The sequence below is a fragment of the Mastigoproctus giganteus genome, chromosome 14, assembly GCF_048544385.1.
Source record: "Mastigoproctus giganteus isolate SK-2022 chromosome 14, ASM4854438v1, whole genome shotgun sequence".
In the NCBI taxonomy this organism is placed as follows: Eukaryota; Metazoa; Arthropoda; class Arachnida; order Uropygi; family Thelyphonidae; genus Mastigoproctus; species Mastigoproctus giganteus.
In genome coordinates this window covers 76168118-76190523 of record NC_143588.1, presented here as the reverse complement: position 1 = coordinate 76190523, position 22406 = coordinate 76168118, and the positions used below count along the sequence as shown (strand labels likewise).

The following is a 22406-nucleotide window of genomic DNA, read 5'->3' as shown; positions in this document are numbered from 1 at the left end:
GGATACTATGATGTGGTTACAAAGGAACCGGATGTAAAAAATAATTTTGATATCATATACTTGGATTTCAGGAAAGCTTTTGACACTGTTGCACATGGAAGACTAGTGTACAAATTGGAGCAGAATGGTATTAAGGGTAAGTTGCTACAATGGATAAAAGGATGGTTAAGTGGGAGAAGACAGAGGGTGGTAATCAATGGGTGCTGCTCTTCGTGGACTAATGTTATTAGTGGAGTCCCACAGGGTTTGGCGTTGGGTCCCCTGTTGTTTTGTATATTTATCAATGATATTGATGAAGGTATATCAGGCTTAGTGTCGAAGTTTGCAGAGGATACAAAGGTTGGCAGGATTGTTAGTGACAGTAATGGCAGTGTGCTACTGCAAGTGGATGTAGATAATTTGGGCAGATGGGCTGAGAAGTGGCAATTGAAGTTTAACATTGACAAATGCAAAGTATCACACATGGGTAGAAGTAACCTCAGAGAAAAGTAGAAGTAACCAACTGGGTGGTACTACACTTAAGGTGGTAGAAAATGAAAAATACCTGGGAGTAATTGTGCAGTCAGATATGAAGTTTTCTGAGCAATGCAGATAGGCTGTCAGTGCAGGTCATGGGGTTTTGTCAATGATATACAGTATAGGAATTTTGCTAGCACGGAAAAGGAGGTGATTATCCCTCTGTATAAGGCAATGGTCAGGCCACACCTTGAGTACTGCGTACAGGTCTGGAGGCCTCATTTTAGGAAGGATGTATATTTGCTTGAGCGTGTACAGAGACAGGCAACAAGATTGGTGAGGGGAATGAAGGGATCCTCTTACCAAGAGAGGTTTAAGTTCCGCAAATTTCAATGGCTGGACACTAGGTGCCTGCGTGGTGATCTGCTTGAAGTGTATAAGGCCTTAATTGGGTTGAGCAAGCTGAATTCTGATGGGATTCTTCCACATGTTCAGATTAAAGAACCTAACGCGGCATAAATTCAAATTAAGGAAAGACAGATGTAGAATAGATGTGCGGAAATTTGCCTTTAGCCATCGGGTGGTTAATTGCTAGAACAAACTTCCATCTGTCGTTGTGGAAGTTGATAGTTTAAATAAATTTAAGGAGGAATCTGACAAACATTTAGAGGGAGTGGTTGTGTGAATTTTTTTTTTTTGGCTGATGCTGCATAAGCTCATACACTGCTTTCTTGCATCACATGCCACTACTACTACTACTTGTCCAATGCTGTCTGTTTTTTAAAATTTTCCGAAAGTAGCCAATCACATTATCATTGAATGAATTTATATTTTGATCAACTACGGCAATGTAGTTAATCAAACTTACGGCAACGAGGCTAGGATGACCATGTGGTGGGTGACTTTTCGTGAAGAATATTGGATTTGACCAATATAGAGGTTCCACTGTATAGCGAAATCGCATACACTCCCGCCTAAAAGTTTGGAACCACAGCGTATGATAACAGTTTTCGTTAAATATTTTAAATTAGCAATGACAATGTAAAGTTTAATATAAAAAACCAATACACTAAAAGTATTTTAAGATTTTTTTTTATTAAGCATTGAAAAGTTTACAGCAGAAAATATTGAAATGATTAATATTAACAACTATACTGGTTTTTCATCTTCGAGATTTTATCACTGCCTTATGCAAAAGTGACATTCTGGAGATTAATTTTGTGTCTTGGCTAACATTATTCAAGCGATCAGCAGAGGTACAATTTTGTAATGAGTCCACTTGACGATCTACTAAATCCGTCTGCGCGGTAGCACAGTGATATCGTCACTATCCTTACTCCCCACAAGGAGTGGAAAGGTCCGGGTTCGAATCCCGTCGATGACGCGATGGGCTTTTTTCACTCTTTGGCTGTGTCGGTTTCAGGCATAGATAGCAAAGCTTTTTTCTCCGGCAACTTGGGTTTTTCGTCCAGCAAAACAGGCAAATCAACCAGCGAATACACACAATTTATGAACATAATATACAGTACACGGCAGATGAATTTAATTATTCGGGTGGCCTAAAAATAATAGTTTTTTTTTTCTTTTTTTTTTTTTTTTTGGTCTAGGCGATCCCATAAAAGCTCTATTAGGTTTAAGCCAGGCGATCGGGATGGCTACACCATTATTTGCACTATCACCTCACTTGCTAGAAAGTCCTTGCACAGCTTAGAGCTGTACTTTGGGTCATTGTCTGGTAATATGAAATTTATCCCACAAAGTTGAAGTCCAGAGGATATTGCATTGGTTAAAGATTGTCTTTACAGCCTTATTTTCTTAAAATTCCTTTAATGCTGATGATGTCATCCACTCCATAAAAAAATAAATCAGTCAACTACTGAGTGCCGGGCACTCAGGATGAAGGGTGCATAGTCACGAATGGTTGTTAGTGTAGTATTTCAAATAGAAAGCTTTATGGTAACTGAAAAAAGTTTCTAGTACCCCGGCTTGGCTTAAAATTGAGGAACTAACGAAAACGTTGTCTATTTGAGTCTTTCCACTTGTGTGAATGACAAGGGTGGGAGAAGCGATTAAAATCTTGGGGGAGAAGCAACTGGCTGATGAGAGCCGTGCATGCACCTCCTCAATACTGGCTCTCGAGTACCTCCTTGCCAGGAAAACTCCAGCTTTGAAAATTGTTAAAAAAATACTTCTCATCGCAAAATTTATAAATGACTTTTATAGAATTATTAACTATTTCGCAACCTTTTTGTCACCAAAAGGAGTTACTTAGTACAAAGAAACGCGCTATCGAAGTGCAATAAAAAATTGTTTTTTTTTAATTTTAACACAAAAAGTAAATGATAGATTTAAATCGGAATTGTTTTCCCTTGATAAGCATGGAATAACGCATAGCTAATGTGATTTTTAAAATTTTAGCACCATTAGCGACGGAAATAGAGGGGAGGACACGAAAATTACTCACATTTTCTTGTCTGGCGCCGCCATTTTTAATTTAAAAAATATTTTAAAATTATATTTTAAACCTACTCATTGAGCTATTTCCAACGGTGTATAATAAGCTATAGGTTGTCGACATTTTTGTCCCCCCCCCACATTTTACCCTCTGATTTCTCAGACAAATTTTTGTCAACAACAATCAAAATGGCGTTATGTTGGCCCACATGATGTGCAAACCTATGCAAAATTTCAAGTCAATAGGTTGAGTAGTTCCAGAGATACAATGCTGTGTCAGACAGACAACCGAGTGACATTATAAGAGTCCTTCGTTAGACTATGGACCCTAAAAAGCAACTCCAGATCATGATGGAATCACCAGCGGACTCTAGGCACTATACATTGCGCCATTTTTTCTTAAGTTGATTGTCTTGTATAAACTCTGCGCTTGGATCCCGAAATTTCAAAGTTTGATTCACCCCTCTACGGTACGTTTTTCCATTCTTCAGTTGTCCAATATTGATGGTTCTTAGCCCAAGGCAACAGTTTCTTTTGATTTTCCCATTTTAAAAAGGGTTTTCGGACCGTTACAAGACCATGAAGTCCTGCTTATTCGAGACGAGGTTTTACAGTGGATGTGGACACAGGAGTTTTTTTGTTCCTATTGATCTCAGTTCGGATTTCAGATGCAATAAATTGCCGATTGCGTTTAGAAATCAGTGTTATGGTCTTATCTTGTATTTCCACTGTTACATGCGGTTGTTGTGATCATGGTTTGTCTTTAAATTGCCAATCTCTTTGATGGAATGGTAGTTTGTACTCCTTTAAATGATATATCTAGTTTTTTTGCCAATATTTCTCGTGGAATTACTATATTTATAAAGTGTTATAACATCCCTAATTTTCAACACTCAGTTCCTTATTTCTTGCCATGCTTATAACAAAACACACCAAACTCTTTCTCAGTGACGGGTTTTCAATTTTATAAGTTACAGCTCTTATTCCTCAGTTTATATTATTGAAAAACGCTATAGAATCATCTACAATCTTCTATAATATTAAAACAATACTCTCATTTTGTAGAATCATATATAACTTTCAGCCACATTCAGGAGCCTTCTACAACCTTTATGAAATATTCTTGAATATTTAAAAAATTTCTGAAATATTTGATTCTCGATTTTCATACATAATAGAAAATATTATAATAAAAATTGGTAAACAAGTTGGTCCAGTTTTAATGAAAAGTTTGAAAATTAAGAAAAATGAAACGTGATACCAAACTTTTTGGCAGAGTGTATACAGCAAAAATAGAGAGCCGAGCTGAAGTACTGCAGGCGGCAGCATGCTTGAAAGAGTAGAATACATGTGCAGTGACCGACAAATTGCAGTTATACAGTTGGATTTGTTCAAAACAAGATATAAGTGGTGAAGTGTTATCAATCAGATTTAGCATTCATGAATTTGAAGTAATTTTTGTTTCCAACAGATAAGCCTCATTAAAAAAAAAAAAAAAAAAAAAAAAAAGGCTAAGGTAAAGAAAGTCAACATGAGAACAACGGCAAACTTCGGGTAATTTACCAGACAAACTGGTTTCTCACTACTGCAGTTTCTCCCTGCAGTCTCGGTAAACAGATGGTGCATGTTATCAGTAGTGGCAGTAGAAGTCAATAACGATGTATTGATTTTTTCTCATTACTAAAAGCAGATTATTGGAGTTCATGAGTGTTTTCGCGGCTGAAATTTGGCACATGCTCTAACATGCACCGTCTGTAGAAGTCATTTTCCTATTTTAAAACAGCAGGGGGCGGGGGATAAACACCCTAAGACAGGCTCGAAGGGTGTAACTGTAAGTAAATTTCAGCTGCGAAAACACTCATGAACTCCAATTATATGCTTTTAATGACAAAAAACTAATTGGTACATCGTTATCGACTTCTACTGCCACTACTGATAACACGCACCACATCATCTGTTTACCGAGAATGTAGGGAGAGACTGCGGTAGGGGGGAACCAGTTTGTCAGGTAAGTTTACCGAAGTTTGCTGTGGTTCTATGTTAACTTTCTCTGCTTTCGCCAAATTTTTTTTTTTTTTTTGCACAGCCAAGCAAGAGAAGTAGTGTCTAATGTAGCTGACTACTGTAAAAGTGAGGGAATAAAAAACAGATAGTCTAATACTACTGACAAAATCAGTCGAAAGAATTTCAACATTAACTGGCATATCAGCAAACAATTTACTAAATTAAAAATAAATTAGCATTAGCTGAGGCATATAATGCAAGAAAGCAAGCGAAAAAAAACTTTCCCATTTCATCCATCCATTCACTCCAAAAGTCTGTCTAGTTCAGCCTTGAATTTATTTAAGCTGTCAACTTCCACAACGGCAGATGGAAACTTGTTCTAGCAATCAACCACCCGCTGGCTAAAGGAAAATTTTGGCACTTTTACAATTGTCTTTCCTCAATTTGATTTGTGTCCTCTTGTGCGATTGATCTGGACAAGAAGAAGAATCCCATCAACATTGAGCTTGCTCAAACCATTCAAGGTGAGCTTGCTCAAACCATTCATACACCTCAATCAGATCACCTCGTAGGTGCGTAGTCTCCAGATGATGCAATTTGCAGAACTTAAGCCTTTCTTGGTAAGAGGACCCCTTCATTCTCCTCGCCAAAATTGTTACCCTTCTCTGTGTGCGCTCAAGCAACTCTACATCCTTCCTAAAACTACATCTATTCTCTACATCCATCCTTCAGTAAATGATGATTAAGTGTTAGCCAGTAAAATAATTTAATTACAAATAGATACTAAATATCTTTGATTACAAATAGATACTGTAGCTTTCGAGACAAATCGTGCCTCTTTTTCAACAGAAAAATTGAAACTTAATTATTCTAACGGAGACAGTTATGCGTGCGAGTGCACGAGGTAGGTCATTCAATCATTAAACTGGTGTTCATTGTTGCTGCACGGACGTGCGCAGTTTTTCTCCAACACTTGTATAGACTTAAAACGGTTGTCTCTAAGATGGAGTGTAGTCTCATGCCTTTGCAGCGGTTTATGGCTCTCGAATTGCCCAATATATTGAGTGACTCTAACCAGAGGCGGTCGCGAAAGTGTCGGGAGTGGTCCATTATTTCATAGTCCCGCTCTATTTGTAATTAAATTATTTTACTGGCTAACACTTAATCATCATTTACCATGTATCCCAGTACAACAGGCCCATTTGTCCTCACTTGTATGCAGTATTCAAGTGTGGCCTGACTATTGCCTTATACAAAAGGGATAATCACCTCCTTTTCCTTGCTAGCAAAATTCCTATATATCATTGACAATACCCCATGAGCTACTCTTGCAGGCTGTCTGCATTGTCAGAAAACTTCATATCTGACTGCACAATTACCCCCAGGTCTTTTTTATTATCCACTACCCTGAGTGTAGTAATGCACAGTTGGTATGTTACTCTGGGGTGCATTTGTCAATGTTAAACTTCAGTTGCCCCTTCTGCTCAATTTTTCTAGATCCTTTTGCAGTAGTGTACTGACCTTACTGTCATTAACCCTACCCACCTCCATATCGTCTGAAAACTTGGACATTAAGCCTAATATGCCTGCATCAATATCATTGATAAATACAGAAAACAACAATGGACCCAACACAAAACCCTGGGGGACTCCATTAATAACATTAGTCTACAAAGAGTATCCATTTATTACCACTGTCTTCTCCCGCTCAACCATCCCTTTTCCATAGCAGAACGTGCCCTTAATGGCACACTGCTCCAACTTGTACAGTAGTCTTGTGCAACAGTAGCAAAAGCTTTCCTAAAATCCTAGTATACAAATTATTTTTTGCATCCGGTTCCTTTGTGACCACATCGTAGTATCCGATCAAATTGGTCAGACAAGACTTCCCCTTAACAATGCTGTGTCTGAACTATAACTGCAGGCTTGGCTAGATGATTCTGCAGTGCTTCCTTAACCAGTGGGGCTATTATTCTCCCTGGTACAGAAGTTAAACTGACAGGTCTGTAATTTGCCATATCACCTTTCCATCCACTTTGTGAATTGGGGATACGTTTGCACATCTCCAGTCCATGGGGACTTCACCTGAGTCCAAAGATGCCCTCATAATCATAGCTAAGGGCCTGCTTTCTTCCTTTGCTGCCTCCTTTAATATAACTGGATAGATCCCATCCACCCTATGTGCATTCCTTTTTTTTAACTTCAACAATTTTACTCTGGGATGCATTTGTCAATGTTAAACTTCAGTTGCCCCTTCTCAGCCCATCTGCTCAACTTTTCTAGATCCTTTTGCAGTAGTGTGCCACCCTTATGTCTCACATCTGGTGAGTATAGGCTTGGGAAACCCAGGGTCCTGAGCTGGTAATCATCATTCTTATCTTTCTTGGTGATTCCCTTCTACCTCTCTCTCTCTCTCTCTCTCTGTCTCTCAGGGTAACGCAGGAATTTTTTTTTTTTTTTTTTTTTTGGCTGGTGCAGCATAAGCCTCAGGCTTCCTTGCACCATATGGCTAATAATAATAATAATTTCTCCTACACTTTGCAGAAGTGAATTAGAAGGCGAACTGTACCATACGATCCTAATATGCTCCGAGATGAATTATACAATCTAATTAAACAACATAAACCAACTAAATATAATGATGAAATAATAGACGTGACATGTCTGTACTTCGTTTTCCCCTTTATCGTGCACCCAAGTGGGTTAATTTATGGACAAATTAAGCAGTACAGTACGTCGTATTTCATGCCTTTTAAATTAGTTGACGTTGAACAAAGAGCTGCTGAAATTGGCATTTCAGAATGGATAGAAAGCTGCAAACGTGTTATTGGGATTGAAAAACATATTGGTTCACAGCCTCTCATGGATAAAAGAATAGAAAATTTTACTATAGTTAGGAGTAAGTGAAGAGGAATCCTCACTTGGAGAATTAGAGAAGTGAGGATGAAATTAATTTCCGAGCAACAATAAATTCTGATTAAGTTCACTTAAAATAACTTAAAAAAGGCTTAATGCATATGTATTGTTTATCAATAGTAAAAGTATTTTTATAATTTGCAATTAGTAGTATAAGTATTAATGTATACAGTATTGTTTATTTTATTGGTTTTGATTTTTTATCAATAAAATTGAATTAATGAATATTCCAAGATATTTCCCAGAAAGCAATTATTTTTAAGTAAAAAAAATTGTGCTCCGTTTGTTTGTTTTTCTGATATTTTACTGGGTTTTGTTTATTTCAGATGGTATGTTTTAAATTTACATGGTCAAAGTGAGTGATCCTTTGGCCACCTCAGATCATAACTTTGTTCTTTTTTTTTTTTCCAATAGAGCCTTTATCTCATGGCTATTCCCAACCTCGTGTTGTTTGGCATTACAAGAATGCAAAATGGGATGACCTGGAGATTTTTCTCCTTTTCCTTGGTGGGATTACTGTTTCAAAACTTCTGTCAATATTTACTCAGATTGTGTCAGTGAAATTATTCCTGTAGGAATGGAATCCTTTATTCCACCTTAAAATCTCGTCCTTTATCTAAGCCTTGGATTTCCAGTAAATGTGCTAAGGCTGTAAAAGAAAAGAATGTTGCATATCGTAATTGGCTTGTTTCCAATTCTTCAGTTTCATTTTCGCCTACACCAGAGCTCACAACAATTGCAAAGCAGTTACTAATCAGTCCAAACTAGATTTTGAACAGGCTAAGAGTAGAAAACTTGCTCCTTGCCCTAATGGTAGCCAAGCATTCTGGTCTCTTAGCAAAGCTATTGGTCGCAACTTTTGCCCATCTCTGTTCCCTCCTCTGTCAAAACCAAATGGTTCTGTTGTCATTTCAGCCAAGGATAAAGCTGATCTGCTTGCATCCCATTTTTCTTCTCATGTATTAATGATCTTGGTAAAACACCTCCCACCATTCCCAACACGCTCCATTCAATGCCTCCTGTGGTCTTCCGTCAAAAAGATAGGATTTTGACGAATCCTTATGCCAAGAAAGCTCGAGGTCCTGATGGCATTTCTTCACTTGTTCTCAAAACCTGCATTCCCGAACTTACTCCTGTTCTTTGCAGCCTTTTTTTCACTTTCTTATTCCAAAGGTATATTTGCTCATATCCAGCAAGTTCCTAAAAAAGGGTGACATATCCCTCCCATCCAATTATCTTCCCTTTGCAATTACTTCTACTCTTTCTAAAGTAATGAAGAAATCAATTAACTGCCAACTCTTAAACTACCTAGAAACCTTCCGTCTTATTAACGATCGCCAGTATGGTTTCCGTGTGGTGATATTCTGGCGTACGTTACCCATTTATGGACAAATTCAATGGAAAAGTTTGGTGAAACACAAGCAGTTGCTCTTGACATCTCAAAGGCTTTTCGATCGTGTTTGGCATAAAGGTTTTCTAAATTTCCATGTTATGGTTTGCCAACTGTTTTTTGTAATTGGTTATCCAGTTTTCTCTGACCACTTACTGAGGGTGGTGGATGACTCTCTGTCTTCCAACTTCTCCATTAATGCTGGTTTCCCCCCAAGGTTCAGTTTTCCTCTTGTATATTAATGACTTTCTTCCATTGACCAGAAATTCTATCCACAGTTTTGCTGATGATAAGAACACATTTCATTTCAGTTTGAGAAACCTTGCCCTGCTCAATCAGCTTCAACTTTTCGAATATCTGCTACCAATTCCTCAAATGCTGATTTCCAGGTAATTATCCAGTTGGGGAAAGACAACTCAATCCTGTCTTATCTCTCGCAAAAAAGGATTCTTCTGCTCCTGTGCTCACCTTTGGTGACACCCCAATTTCTAGGCAAGATGATATACAGCAATACCTCGCTTAGCACAGCTTCACACAACACAATTTTCAATTAAGTTTAAGTCGCAAATTTACTGTACATATTAAAACTCATTCAATAGCCTAGACACACACTTTACATATATGCTGCAATGTCAATTCTATTGTCTCACATGCACATGTGCCAATAGCTCCCCTCAGGCTGTCACCGGCAACGTGCAAGTGTTCAGTATTCGTAATTCCATCCTGACAAGACATGATAGCTTTTCATTTCACAATTTATGTTTTATCTCTTTAAATAGGATCGAAAATATATTTGCATCTTGGTTAGCAATCACTGCCAACAACATGCGTTCTGTTTGGCAGCATGTTTTGCCCGATTCTGCAAATTATTTCACTGGTTTGGAATCACGAATTCAGAAAATTGCCAAAGACATTGTGAAGATCGGAAAAGACTTGGGATTTGAAACTTTTCGACACTGACAAAGTACGTGACTGCATTGACTCACATGCAAATGACTTAGATGATGCAACTCTCCTTAGCCGACCGGGTAAAGTACCTGCCCGACAACCCAAAGGTCGCGGGTTCGATTCCCGCCTCGGGCTTGGATCAAAGTACTGCAAAAACCTTGGGAGGTGCAATATGGCCACAGAAGCCGATGCGCCAACAACTACCAAATCAAAAAAAAAAAAAAAAAAAAAAAAGCAACTCTCCTTGAAATTGATGAGCAAACTGCATATGCAGAAGAGGTTATTAGGAGTTTTATGGCACATATAAGGCTAATGTGCGCTGCTGAAGAGGAAAACAATTCTGAAGTGGATAACACTGTAGTGGCAGCAAAAGAATTTTCAACATATGAATTGGAGAAAGTTTTTTTTTTGGGGGGGGGGATTGACATGGCTTGCAAGGCGATTATGAATGGAGATCCGGAGGTTAAATCCCGTTATATTTTTGACAACAAAAAATTAACCAGAACATACGATTAACGCAAATAAATTTACGATACGCATATATCGATACGGCAAATTTTACAAGATAGGTTTTGATGACACAGACTTGTACGCTGAGAAAGAGAAGCGACGACTTCACCGGACTTCATTATTGAAATACCTAAATAAACAATAAAGCTTTTTTTTTTCTTTTAATCCCTAATGATGTTACCTTTCATTAATAAAATTTTTGCAATATTTTTAATTTCAAATCCTTTTAATTGGATATCAACCACAAATTGTTTATAGATTGTTTCTCTGGTATGCATTAAATTGAAATCCATTATAATTATACCTCATTCAGCACGGTTTCGCATAACATGGAACAGTTTCAGTACCAATTATCAGTGCTATGCAGGGTATTGCTGTGTCTCTTTTGGGGATTACCCCAACTTCTAATCTATCTTAGCACAAGTACATTACAAATATTGCTTCCTCTGCATCTAAAAAACTTGGTTTTCTCTTTTGCTCTCAGCGCTACTTTTCTTCCAAACAGCTGTTCACTCTGTACAAATTGCAAATCTGCCCTACCATGGAATATTGTTCCCCCATCTGGTGCGGTGGCCCCAAACCTCTCTCCGGCTTCTATATTCCATTCAGAAGAGGGCAGTTAGGTTAATTAATGACTCAACTCTAACAGTCTCTCTCCACTGTCTCATAGATGTATTGTTTCTGCTGCATGCCTTTTCTAGATACTTCCATGGGCACTGTTCTTCTGAATTGGCGTCTATAGTTCCCGCTCTCTTTCAAAAGTCTGAACATGTGCCGCCGCCACCAACCAACATCCATTTACTGTTCATCTTCATGTTTTCTTCCAAAAATTATGAACCCATGAGAAATGAACCAGTAGATCCATACTTTTTTGAAGAAAACAGGAAGGATTTTACATCCTTGCAGATATGGTTTAACGAAATCTTAAAAGAGCCTTCCTTCACACACAATGGGTGTGTGCACCTCCTCACATTGTAATCTCTCGGGAGTTACCTTCTCTGTTTGGCCACAACTGAATTGTCAGCCATGGTTTTCGATGTGCAGACTCCCTGATCTCTAGACATTGTACTATGGGATTTTTGGCTTTGGCAGTACCTGAAAACAAGGGTGTATTACAATCTGTTTTTTCTTGAAGATTTGAAAGTGGCCATTAGACATGAGGTGGCTCCAATTCAGGTTGAAATGTTGCACTCTACGGCGATCCAAGCAGTAATTTGAGTAGAAGTTGACATTTTTACATATAGGTCCTATTACTGAATTTACAAAAATTTATTGTTATCTATTACCAAATTTTTTTGTGCAGCCAAGCAAGAGGAAGAATCCCATCAACATTGAGTTTGCTCAAGCCAATCAAGGCCTTATACACCTCAATCAGATCAATGTCCATTTTTTTTTATTAGGAAAGTACAGAAAATTAGGTAATTTAATCTTGAAGGGCACCTGTTAGTGGTCTCTTAAAAAGGTAGCATTTTTGTAGCACAACTGCTCTCCATTGTATATACTGTGTATTAATTTTCAGCAGTTGGGCTCTTCTTTTGTCATGTTAATTGTATCATATTGCAGCTTTCATTAAATATTTAAAGGAACGTATGATTTATCTGTGTGCATCTAAGAGTTTCAAAATATAAAGCCCTTGTGCTATTCAAGAAGTAAAAGAATGCTGTATATCTTTCGCCTATAATAAAGAGAGATTCATCTATTATATGTATTTATTTTCATTTATATATCTGAGATCTATGTTGTTGTTGTAAGAACAGGTCACGTGTTAGGTGGCTCATCTAGACAGTAATGCATGAATCATCTGTTTTCAGTCTGAATTAGCATGTGTTGAATATGCATTTTATTGCATTTTCAAATGAATTATTTTAGTGAGCAGCAAATATGCATCAAATTTTGTTTCAAATTAACAAGGAGTGCAGTAGCATACCCCAGGAAATATTAAAAACAGCTTTCAGAAAAGATGCTATTTGTGGTTCAAAGTTTATATATGGTTACTTGTCCACTGAAGATGATCATTGCTCTGGCTGCCGTTAAATGGTTCAACTGCTCGTGATCTGAGCAGGAGTGATTGATATTTAACTGTCCACAAAATTGCTAGTGACATTGGTGGTATTTCTTGTGGGACATTTTGTCAACTAATTTTAAGATTCGAAATTCGTATTGCATTTCAGCCCAGTATGTGCCTTGCATCCTCTCACTGATGATCACAGAGAGTGGTGAGTTATTACATGCTGCTACTGCCTCACACTGTTTCTTCCATCATTACTGGTGATGAACCATGGGTGTATGGCTATGACCCAGAAACAGAGGCTCAGCCCTATCACTGTACGATCAAATGTAAAGATTATGCTTATATTTTTTAACTCACAAGGACATTGTTCGTTATGAATTTGTCCTTCATGGTCAAATAGTGAACTAGAAATATTAAAAAACAGTTCTACAGCAATTGCATGATGCTGTTCATAGAAAATGGCCAGAAGAGTGAACTTTGCGAAATTGTCACTTGCATCATGACAATATCCCTGCACACTTGCTGCTTTCCATTCAAGAATTTCTTGCAAAGCACTTCATCATTATGGTTCCCCCATCCACCACATTTCATATCAGTATTAACCACACAGTGCAAAGAAGTTACCAGATTTTGCTACTCTGGCCAATAATAAAAAGAAAATAAACAACCTCTGTTTCCCACCTCACAGTTAACTATCTACTTGATCTTCAAAATTCTCCAAGCTGTCAGCCATTCAGCTTTTTGTGATTTCCTCCAAGATTAAAAGTTTCTCTGAAAGATCACAGATTTGAAACACCAGGAAATCTTGTTTTCAAATCTGTAAATGGATTTAAACGTCTATCAGGGATGCTTCCAGAAGTTGCAAAAGCATTAAAATCTGCATATATAGTGTCAAGGAGACCACTTCAAAGCAGATGGATCTAAATATAAATAACTGATAAGCTTCATTTCTTCAATCCTCAAAAATCATCCTAATTTATTTCCTAAAATTCCTGGATATTTTGATCAAACCTTGTATTTGACAAAAAAAAAAAAAGTGCAAAACCTAATGTGTAATAACTAACTGAATGTTTGTTGGAAAAAAATATTATTGCTTAAAAATTGAATTAATTTAAGTTACATTATAAAAGTAAAAATAGCCATTACTGTTACGAATATCATATAATTATAGTGTTTATTATAATTATTAGCCTTGGAGAAAATATTCATAAATGCCTTAAGCTTCCAAATTTTTTAATAGTTTGGTAGATCCCTGCAATAGTAGCATGCTTAAACATTTTAAGTTTTAAATGTTTCTATTGCATTTATACAGGGTGCTTCTGTCTTAAAACTGGCTATAGGTCCTAGTCAGAAAAACCAGTAACATTATTTTCATCACTTGATATGGTAAACAGCTCCTCTGTTTAGTGTGGATTCACTCAGAACTGTTTTCGCAGGTTCAATTAAGAGTACCAAGTGGGGATAACTGTACACATTTTATTTCAACTTTGTGTGACTGGTTTTTAACAGTATTTTAAATAAAAATACAAATTAATGAAAAGCTAAAAAGTTTTTAACAGCATTTATTACAAGTTTTCTAAACAGTTGAAATAAATATTACTTGTAACACTGAAGTCCAGTTCTTTTTAAAAACAGTATACATGTAATAATACATTTCGATAGTTATTGGTCATAAGATGTTTTACACAACACCAATAACCTAGTTTACATTAAATGCATTTTAACAGGTCACAGTTACTCCTATCTTTAAAATTTGTTGGAGGAGTGCATTCTTAAAACAATTTACTAGTATTCTTAATTCCATCTCTTATCTGCATAAATGGAATTATGAAATGTTACATTTCAATTTTGACCAAATTCAGTTATTGCGTCCAACAGAAATTATTTCAGAAATAACAGAAAAATTACCGAAGAAGAAACCTATCTTATCTCTCATTTTCAGGCAGTGGCAAAAGACACTAGCAAAAAAATGTATAAATTTAATAATGTATATACTGCTGTATATATTCACAAGAAATCTGCCTATGTTTTCCAAAGTATAAACTTGCATAACTATGACACACAATCCACTGATTCTAACCCACATCCTAAAAATTAACTACATACTATAACGTTACATTTAAAATTGCGCCTAATATGGGCTTAATGTGTACTCTTCATTAAATGAACATGTTAATAGCATGAAGCAGAATGAAATTTTCAATTTTATATTGTGAAAATCTTCTAGCACAGTATAATTCAACATCAGTATATATCTGTTGATTATTATTTTCGGTATGTAAAGATAAATTGATTTTAATGAAATATTATTTACATCAACATTTAGTAATCTGTTAAGTAACTTATATATTTTATAGTTACATACTATAAAAGATTGTTTTGTGGTTGGTTGTATCAAGGCTCATATATATATTAACTATATACAAAGATAACCTATGTTGGTGGGCAAGTTTTTACATTATATCTAGCAAATATCAATAATTTACCCATTTCAGGTTAATTTATTAAAAAATACTTTTGAGCTAGATGACTAATGAATGAATGAATGAATGACTGCTTTGATAGATTTGATTTAGAGAAAAAAAAAAGCAGACCAGGATGATTAAGTATATTTCTAAAGAAACATTAGAAATTAAAAATATTCACATTATTCCTTCATATAAAGAGAACACAATTCAACTATTATTTACTTCAATGGTTCACAACAGTTGTGTACAGTTTCTTTTTCTGATCTATTTGTGATCTTCAAAAAGACCATTCATTAAAAAGGGAAATAAGTTACTTGCATTTTAGAGAACACATTTGCCAAGTATTTCTATGACAGTAACATTTATGAATATTTTGTGCGAAAACTTTTCAAAGACAAACATTTTAAACTTCTCTACTAGAAATTCTTCCACAAATCCTACTTAAAACAATTCAAATATATTTTCCCTTTCCCCATTTCTCCCCAATAATTATCACCTAACAGCTCATGTAATGATGAGCAAGCTATAAGATATAGAATTAAAAATAGAAAAAAAGCCGATGTTAGGAAAACTGTGTGCATTGAATGCACTAGGATACACCAATTTTCATGGACAATAAGATGCCTAACATAAGGTAAAGGATATATATACTTTGAATTCTGTGTACCTCTTTTGAACATATCTTTTAAGGTACATAAAATTAAAAACTATAATTCTATATCATAGTTTCCAGACAGATAATTTTAATCAAGATGCAAGATTTATAATTCTCTAAACGTGTCTTTATTCCAGATTCACTTGCTTTAGTATTAATTAAGCAGTGGTCCTCAAACTTATGTGGATTATTTATATAATCTTAAAATGCACACATTTAAAAATATTGATATTAACATAATATTACAGTAACAATAAAGATGTTAAGCAGAATCAATCACATTCCTTCATTTCTTGACATACACAAAGTTTTGGTGATTTGTTCTTCTACACCAGAGTTATCCATTTCCAATTTTCGTTTACATGCTCTTGGTGCTAATTTCTTAGGTCTTTCTTCATCAGGAGGTGATTCACTATTTGTATGAAAAAATTTTTCAGTAACCGGTGGTTTCAAAGGAGAGACAGGTTCCACTGGTGGAGCATGAACACAATCGGCTGGTGTGCCTTGACATAGTGGTACAAAATATGAATATGATATGGAAGGTTCATCTGTTCCAACCGATACCGGTTTAAAATCTTCACCGATTTCTGTGTCATCATCATCATCGTCATCTTCCTGTGATAAAAAAAGGGATTCTGGATGCTCCATGAAAGAATCTACATCATTAAGTTCAGACACTGGAGTAATCTGGCCACATAAGCATTGAGCAGCTGGAGATTTAGAACGCCAGTACTGAAGTTCTGTCTTACAACGACTCAGTTCTTGAAGAACTGCACTTAACTTACGAGAAGTATTTTGAAATTTCTTATCATAATTTTCAAATCGAACTTTCATTTCCTGAATTTGTTTCTGCTGGCGAGTAATCTTTCTTCGTGTAACCTTTAATTCCTGTTTTAAGGCTAACACATGACCATTATTTCTGGAGAATATAACAATAAGATGTAAATAAAAAGAAAATATTCATGAAATATAGTACAGTATGAAACCATTTATCTGGCAAGCTTGGGACATGAGATGTCAATTTTTAGTGTTTTCCAGTTTTTTTAGACATTACATATACTCTGTACTTTTCCAAATTCCTGAGCAATACATTTACTCAACGACTAGCTGTACTCATTGCTGGGAAGTAGCAAGTGGGAATGAAATTCTCCACTTATACATTTGCAACAAACTTTACCTTAACATGTTTACTACTTTCTGAATGCAAATATGCCACTTAAGATTTTAATCCACTTGGAGGGAAACCACCCTACTTTTAGAATGTTTTCTTCCAATTTAACAGAAGGAAAACCAGATATTTTTGTTCAAGCAACCTTCACCAAAGAAAGCCCAAAAATGTTTCTGCCCTTTTCAATCCAGATTGGCTCAAACCCAGGTAAAAAAGGGTTGTTGGAAAAGCCAGCAGCAAAAGTGTTAGATGTTTATATGTACAGTACAGGTGTGACTTTACATATATTTCTCAGTCTCTCTCTATCATTTAAAAAAAAAAAAAAAAAAAAAAAAAAAACACACATGAACTGAGCATCTTGATCATCATCAGAAAAATCAAAGATTTTTCTGATGATGGAATCTCTACCTTATCAGCTGAAGAACAGCAACACAACCACTATGAAAGTAAATTTAATACTATTTGGAGGGGATGGGGTGGTCTCATAAAATATCACTTAATGTCAACTGCAGATGCCAGTAACTGGTCTTTTTAAAGTATTGTTTTTCCTTAAGGAATTTTTTATAAGGAGCATGGTTGGTTTGTTTTTTTACACTATCCTTTATACTTATTCAGCTCCCACTTAGAGGGATTTGGTCTTAAGTTCATTTATGAATACAGGCATCAACTACTAGAACATATTTCTTATGCTTGTCAGATTCACCCATGCCCAGCATATGTAGTGACAATCAGAATTGCTACTGGGCACTGATTTTAGATTACTATTTTATAGAGGTTTAGAAATTAATTATTTTCAAGAACGATTGGTTTTCAGGGTTGGGTAGTAGTACTGGATAAATGGTTTCATACACATATTTCTTTCATTAGTGAAATCTCTTCTACTGAAATTTTTAGTTTCACTTCTCAACCAATAACTTAATCACTATCAGTAAAAAATAATATACTGAATTCATCGTATAAAATAGTGGATCCAAACATTTTATCACTAAAGCCACCACCAAATAGTGACTATCACTGACCTGAATGGAATTATTCATTTTTCATATGCATACTGTCAAGGATCATTGATATAAAAGAATCAATGAATTCGTATTGTTAATTCATTGTACAACTGTTATAAACAGGAAAACCAGCCTTTTTTTATACAATAGGCTAAAAGGATTTTCATGACACTGTTCTCTCATATCAGAAATAATGCTATTTATTTATAACATGCCTCCTAAAAAAGTCATTTTGATGGTTATTGCCATCTTTGGCTCACTTGACAAACTAATTATGATTTAATTTATGAGATGAAATGTTAAGTTGTGTTTTAATATAATTCAATAGAATAGAGCTAAAAGTACTTCAAAAGCCCATGAAAATGCAGATGAACTTCATAAACATAGCATGTTCCAGATTTTTGAAATTAAGCAGGGGCAATTCATTATTTTTATTAGATAACACAGTAGCTCTGATCCCTATAATCTTTACAGAATGGCATTCACCAGCATTAAGCCAAAATGTTAACTGGTGAAATAATAAGCACTTAAATCTGCAAGGAGTGTAATCTGCCCTTTAATTTCTTAAAGAATTACAGATTATTCTTAGACATTTTGTGGAACTTTCTGTACCACTTCTTCAGTGACTGCAAAGATAGCAGAACCAGTAAATTATGGTGATTTGATTTACATAATGTTGTTAATTTGATTCCACATTTGTTATTTGTTAAAGTTTAGTCTTGAATTAGTTAACAAATTGCTATTAGCAAACATCAGGTAAAGATTAAATTTTAACAGATTTAAATAATTTTATATTAGTTATTAAGTTAGCTAATAAGATTAACTGAAATGCCTGAGAATAATCTGCAATTCTTTAAGAAATTAAAGGGCAGATTACATTCCATGCAAGTTTAAGTATTCATTATTTCACCAATTTCCATTTCTTGATATACCTGCACACCACGCCACTAGAAGAATATTTAATAACCTATACTGCCAGATTGGTCTGGTGGGTAATGTACTTGCCTAAGAAATAAAAGGTTGTGGGCTTAAATGCTGCCTCCAGTATAGGCATTGCGATTGTCCAAAATTTATTTTTTATGAGATATATATTTTTATTGGTTTTTTTTTGTTATACATTATTTTTATAAGATATAAATAGTGTGATATGATTTCAGTGATCAAATCACCTTAAAAACTAAATACATACTATTGCATCCTATATTGCGAGCTAGTATTGAATGACTTGCAAAATGATTTTATGTTGCAAATATATAGAAATAATGACATTCAGTCTATGTAATAATCTAGTAGTAATAAATTATTACTAGTCTAGTAATAATTTCCGAATGCCAATTTATTTCTGTAAAATTGGTCTTTATTTTACTGAAAGAAATCGATTGGAAATTATCAAAGGAACATAATGCATAAATTTGGCATCTGTAGTGCCCCCCCCCCTTTTTTATTCTGACCAGCTTATTTTCCCTCTGCCCTTATACAGTTGCCTACCCTCGTGGAAATATTCCAAAAGTCCCAAGTCCTAATATTTTTGAAGCACTACTTTAGTAAATTGTTATAAAGAGGAAGGCCTTTATCTCTTTTTTTGTATATAATGACTATGGAAAAGAGGAAAAGGCACTGCATCAAAAATAGGTATAACTGTTTCTTATAAAATGTAATATTTACTTACAGTAAATATTACATTTTACCACAATACTTTAACTCATTGTAATAGCCTCACAATATAAAATAAATGCATTATAAAAAGTTGTCTTTTTCTTAATTCACTGCATAAAAAAATGAAGAGTTCTGCTATCTAAACACAGGCAACCCTCGGATAACACAGTATTTCTACAACACGGTTTTGCTCTAACACAATTAGAGAATTGCGGCAAACCTTGCATAACATGGTATTTTTGAGTTTTTGTGCAGGGGAAACCCTGCTATTATGTTGGATGTAATTTTTAAATATTTCTATTTTTTTTGTGAATTCCTGCTGCCAACTTGCTAGTCGTTATGTAAAAAAATTATTGTAAAATCCCTATTTTGTTTTGTTGGGAAATCCCTGTGTTAGGTTCTGTGCTTTTGAACTTGTGCTTGAACTTGTGCTTTCGAAAAACACAAGTTCAAAAGCACAGAACCTAAAGCACAAGTTGATCACGGGATTTTGTCAATGAAATAATGGAATTTTTTTAGCACTGATAAGGAGGTAATTATCCCATTATATAAGGCAACAGTCAGATTACATCTTGAGTATTGCATAGAGGTCTGGAGGCCTCATTTTCAGAAGGATGCAGAGCTGCTGGAACAAGTAAAGAGAAGAGCAATGAGATTTGTGAGGGGAACAAAGATGTGCTCTTATCAATAAAAGCTTCAGTTCTGCAAATTATAGTATCTGGGGACAAGGCACCTGCAAGGTGATCCAATTGAGTTGTTTAAGGCTTTGAATGGATTGAGCAAGCTCATTACTGATGGAATTGATTCTCCCTCTTGCTCACACTATGCACATGAGGGAGCACAAATTCAAACTGAGGAAGGATAGTTGCAGAATAGATGTGTGGAAATTTTCCTTCAGCCAGCAAGTGGTTGATTGCTGGAACAAACTTCCATCTGTTGTTGTGAAAGTCGACGGTTTAAATAAATTCAAGATGAAATGGGAAGGGTTTTTTTTTTTTTTTTTTTTTTTGCTGATGCTCTATAAGCTTGCTTTCTTGCATCATATGCCACTATAGTTGAGGCATATGATGCAAGAAAGCAAGCTTATACAGCATCAGCCAAAAAAAAAAATAAAAATTAAATTAAAATAAAAAACCCTTCCCATTTCACCCATCTGGTCGCTCCAAATGTATGTCTAGTTCAGCCTTAAATTTATTTAAGCTATCAACTTCCACAACAACAAATGGAAGTCTGTTCCAGCAATCAACTACCCGCTGGCTAAAGGCAAACTTCTGCACGTCTATTCTGCAACTGTCTTTCCTCAATTTGAATCTATGCCCCCTCAGGTTTGTAATCTGAGCAAGCGGAAGAAACTGATCAGCACTGAGTCTACTCAAACCATTCAAAGCCTTATACACCTCAATCAGATCACCTCACAGGTGCCTAAGTCTCCAGATGCTGCAACTTGCAGAACTTAAGCCTTTTTGGTAAGAGCACCCCTTTGTTGGTCTCACCAGTCTTGTTGCCCTTCTCTGTACACACGCAAGCAAGCAAATCTACATTCTTCCTAAAATGAGGCCTCCAGACCTGTATGCAGTACTCAAGGTGGGGCCTGACCATTGCCTTATACAAGGGGGTAATCACCACCTCCTCTCTGCTAGCAAAATTCCTATATATCATTGACAAAACTCCATGAACTGCCCTGGCAGCCCGTCTACACTGATCAGAGAACTTCATATTTGACTGCACAATTACCCTCAGGTCTTTTTCATTCTCCACTTCCCTGAGTGTAGTACCACACAGTTGGTACGTTTCTCTTTGGTTACTGCTACCAATATGCAGTACTTTGCATTTGTCGAGGTTAAACTTCAGTTGCCACTTCTCAGCCTATTTGCCTAACTTTTCTCGATCCTGTTGTAAGTAGCATACTATATTTTCTGTCATTAATAACCTTGCCAATCCTTGTATCATCTGCAAACTTGGACATTAAGCCTGATATATCTTCATTAATATCACTGATAAATACACAAAACAACAATGGGCCCAACACTGAACCCTGGGGGAATCCACTAATAACATTAGTCCACGAAGAGTAGTGTCCATTTATTACCACTCTCTGTCATCTGCCACTTAACCATCCCTTTATCCATTGTAACAAATTGCCCTTAATGCCCAACCGCTCCAATTTGTACAGCAGTCTTCCATATGCAACGGTATCAAAAGCTTTTCTGAAATCCAAGTATATGATATCAGAATTATTTTTTGCATCCAGTTCCTTTGTGACCACATCGTAGTATCCAATCATATTGGCCTGACAAGACCTCCCCTTAACAAACCCATACTGTGTCTGAACTATTACTGCAATCTTGTCTAGATGATCCTGCAACGCTTCTTTAATTAGTGACTCCATTATTTTACCCGGAACAGAAGTTAAACTAACAGGTCTATAACTATTTGTGTCACACTTTGAACCCCCTTTGTGAATTGGGGATACATTTGCACATCTCCAGTCCACGGGAGCCTCCCCTGAATCTAAGGATGCTCTCATAATTATGGCTAAGGGTTTGCTCACTTCCCTCGCTGCCTCCTTCAATGTAACTGGATAGATTCCATCCACCCCAGGTGCCTTTTTTATGTTTAACTTCAATAATTTCTCCTCCACTTTGCTCTGTTATTAAAAAATCATTTAGCTCCCTGTTAAAGTTAATTATGCTATTAATGCTAATGCCTTATTTTCAATTAAAATTAGTCCTCTACTGGATGAACAGTTGTGTCAAAGATTAGAAATCA

The 22406-nt window shown here is 35.8% G+C and overlaps 1 protein-coding gene across 3 annotated transcripts in view; it reads right to left on the bottom strand.

Annotated features, from left to right (window-relative positions):
- Window positions 1–14223: 14223 nt before the first annotated feature.
- The window catches only part of dmpd (F-box protein dampened), a 158255-nt gene continuing 150072 nt past the window's right edge, over window positions 14224–22406 (bottom strand). For all 3 annotated transcript variants that reach the window (XM_090388227.1, XM_090388228.1, XM_090388229.1), the window contains exon 7: window positions 14224–16731. In XM_090388227.1, coding sequence (XP_090244353.1) covers window positions 16089–16731 — 643 coding nt within the window. In that variant the 3' untranslated portion in view covers window positions 14224–16088. The remainder of the gene's footprint in view (window positions 16732–22406) is intronic.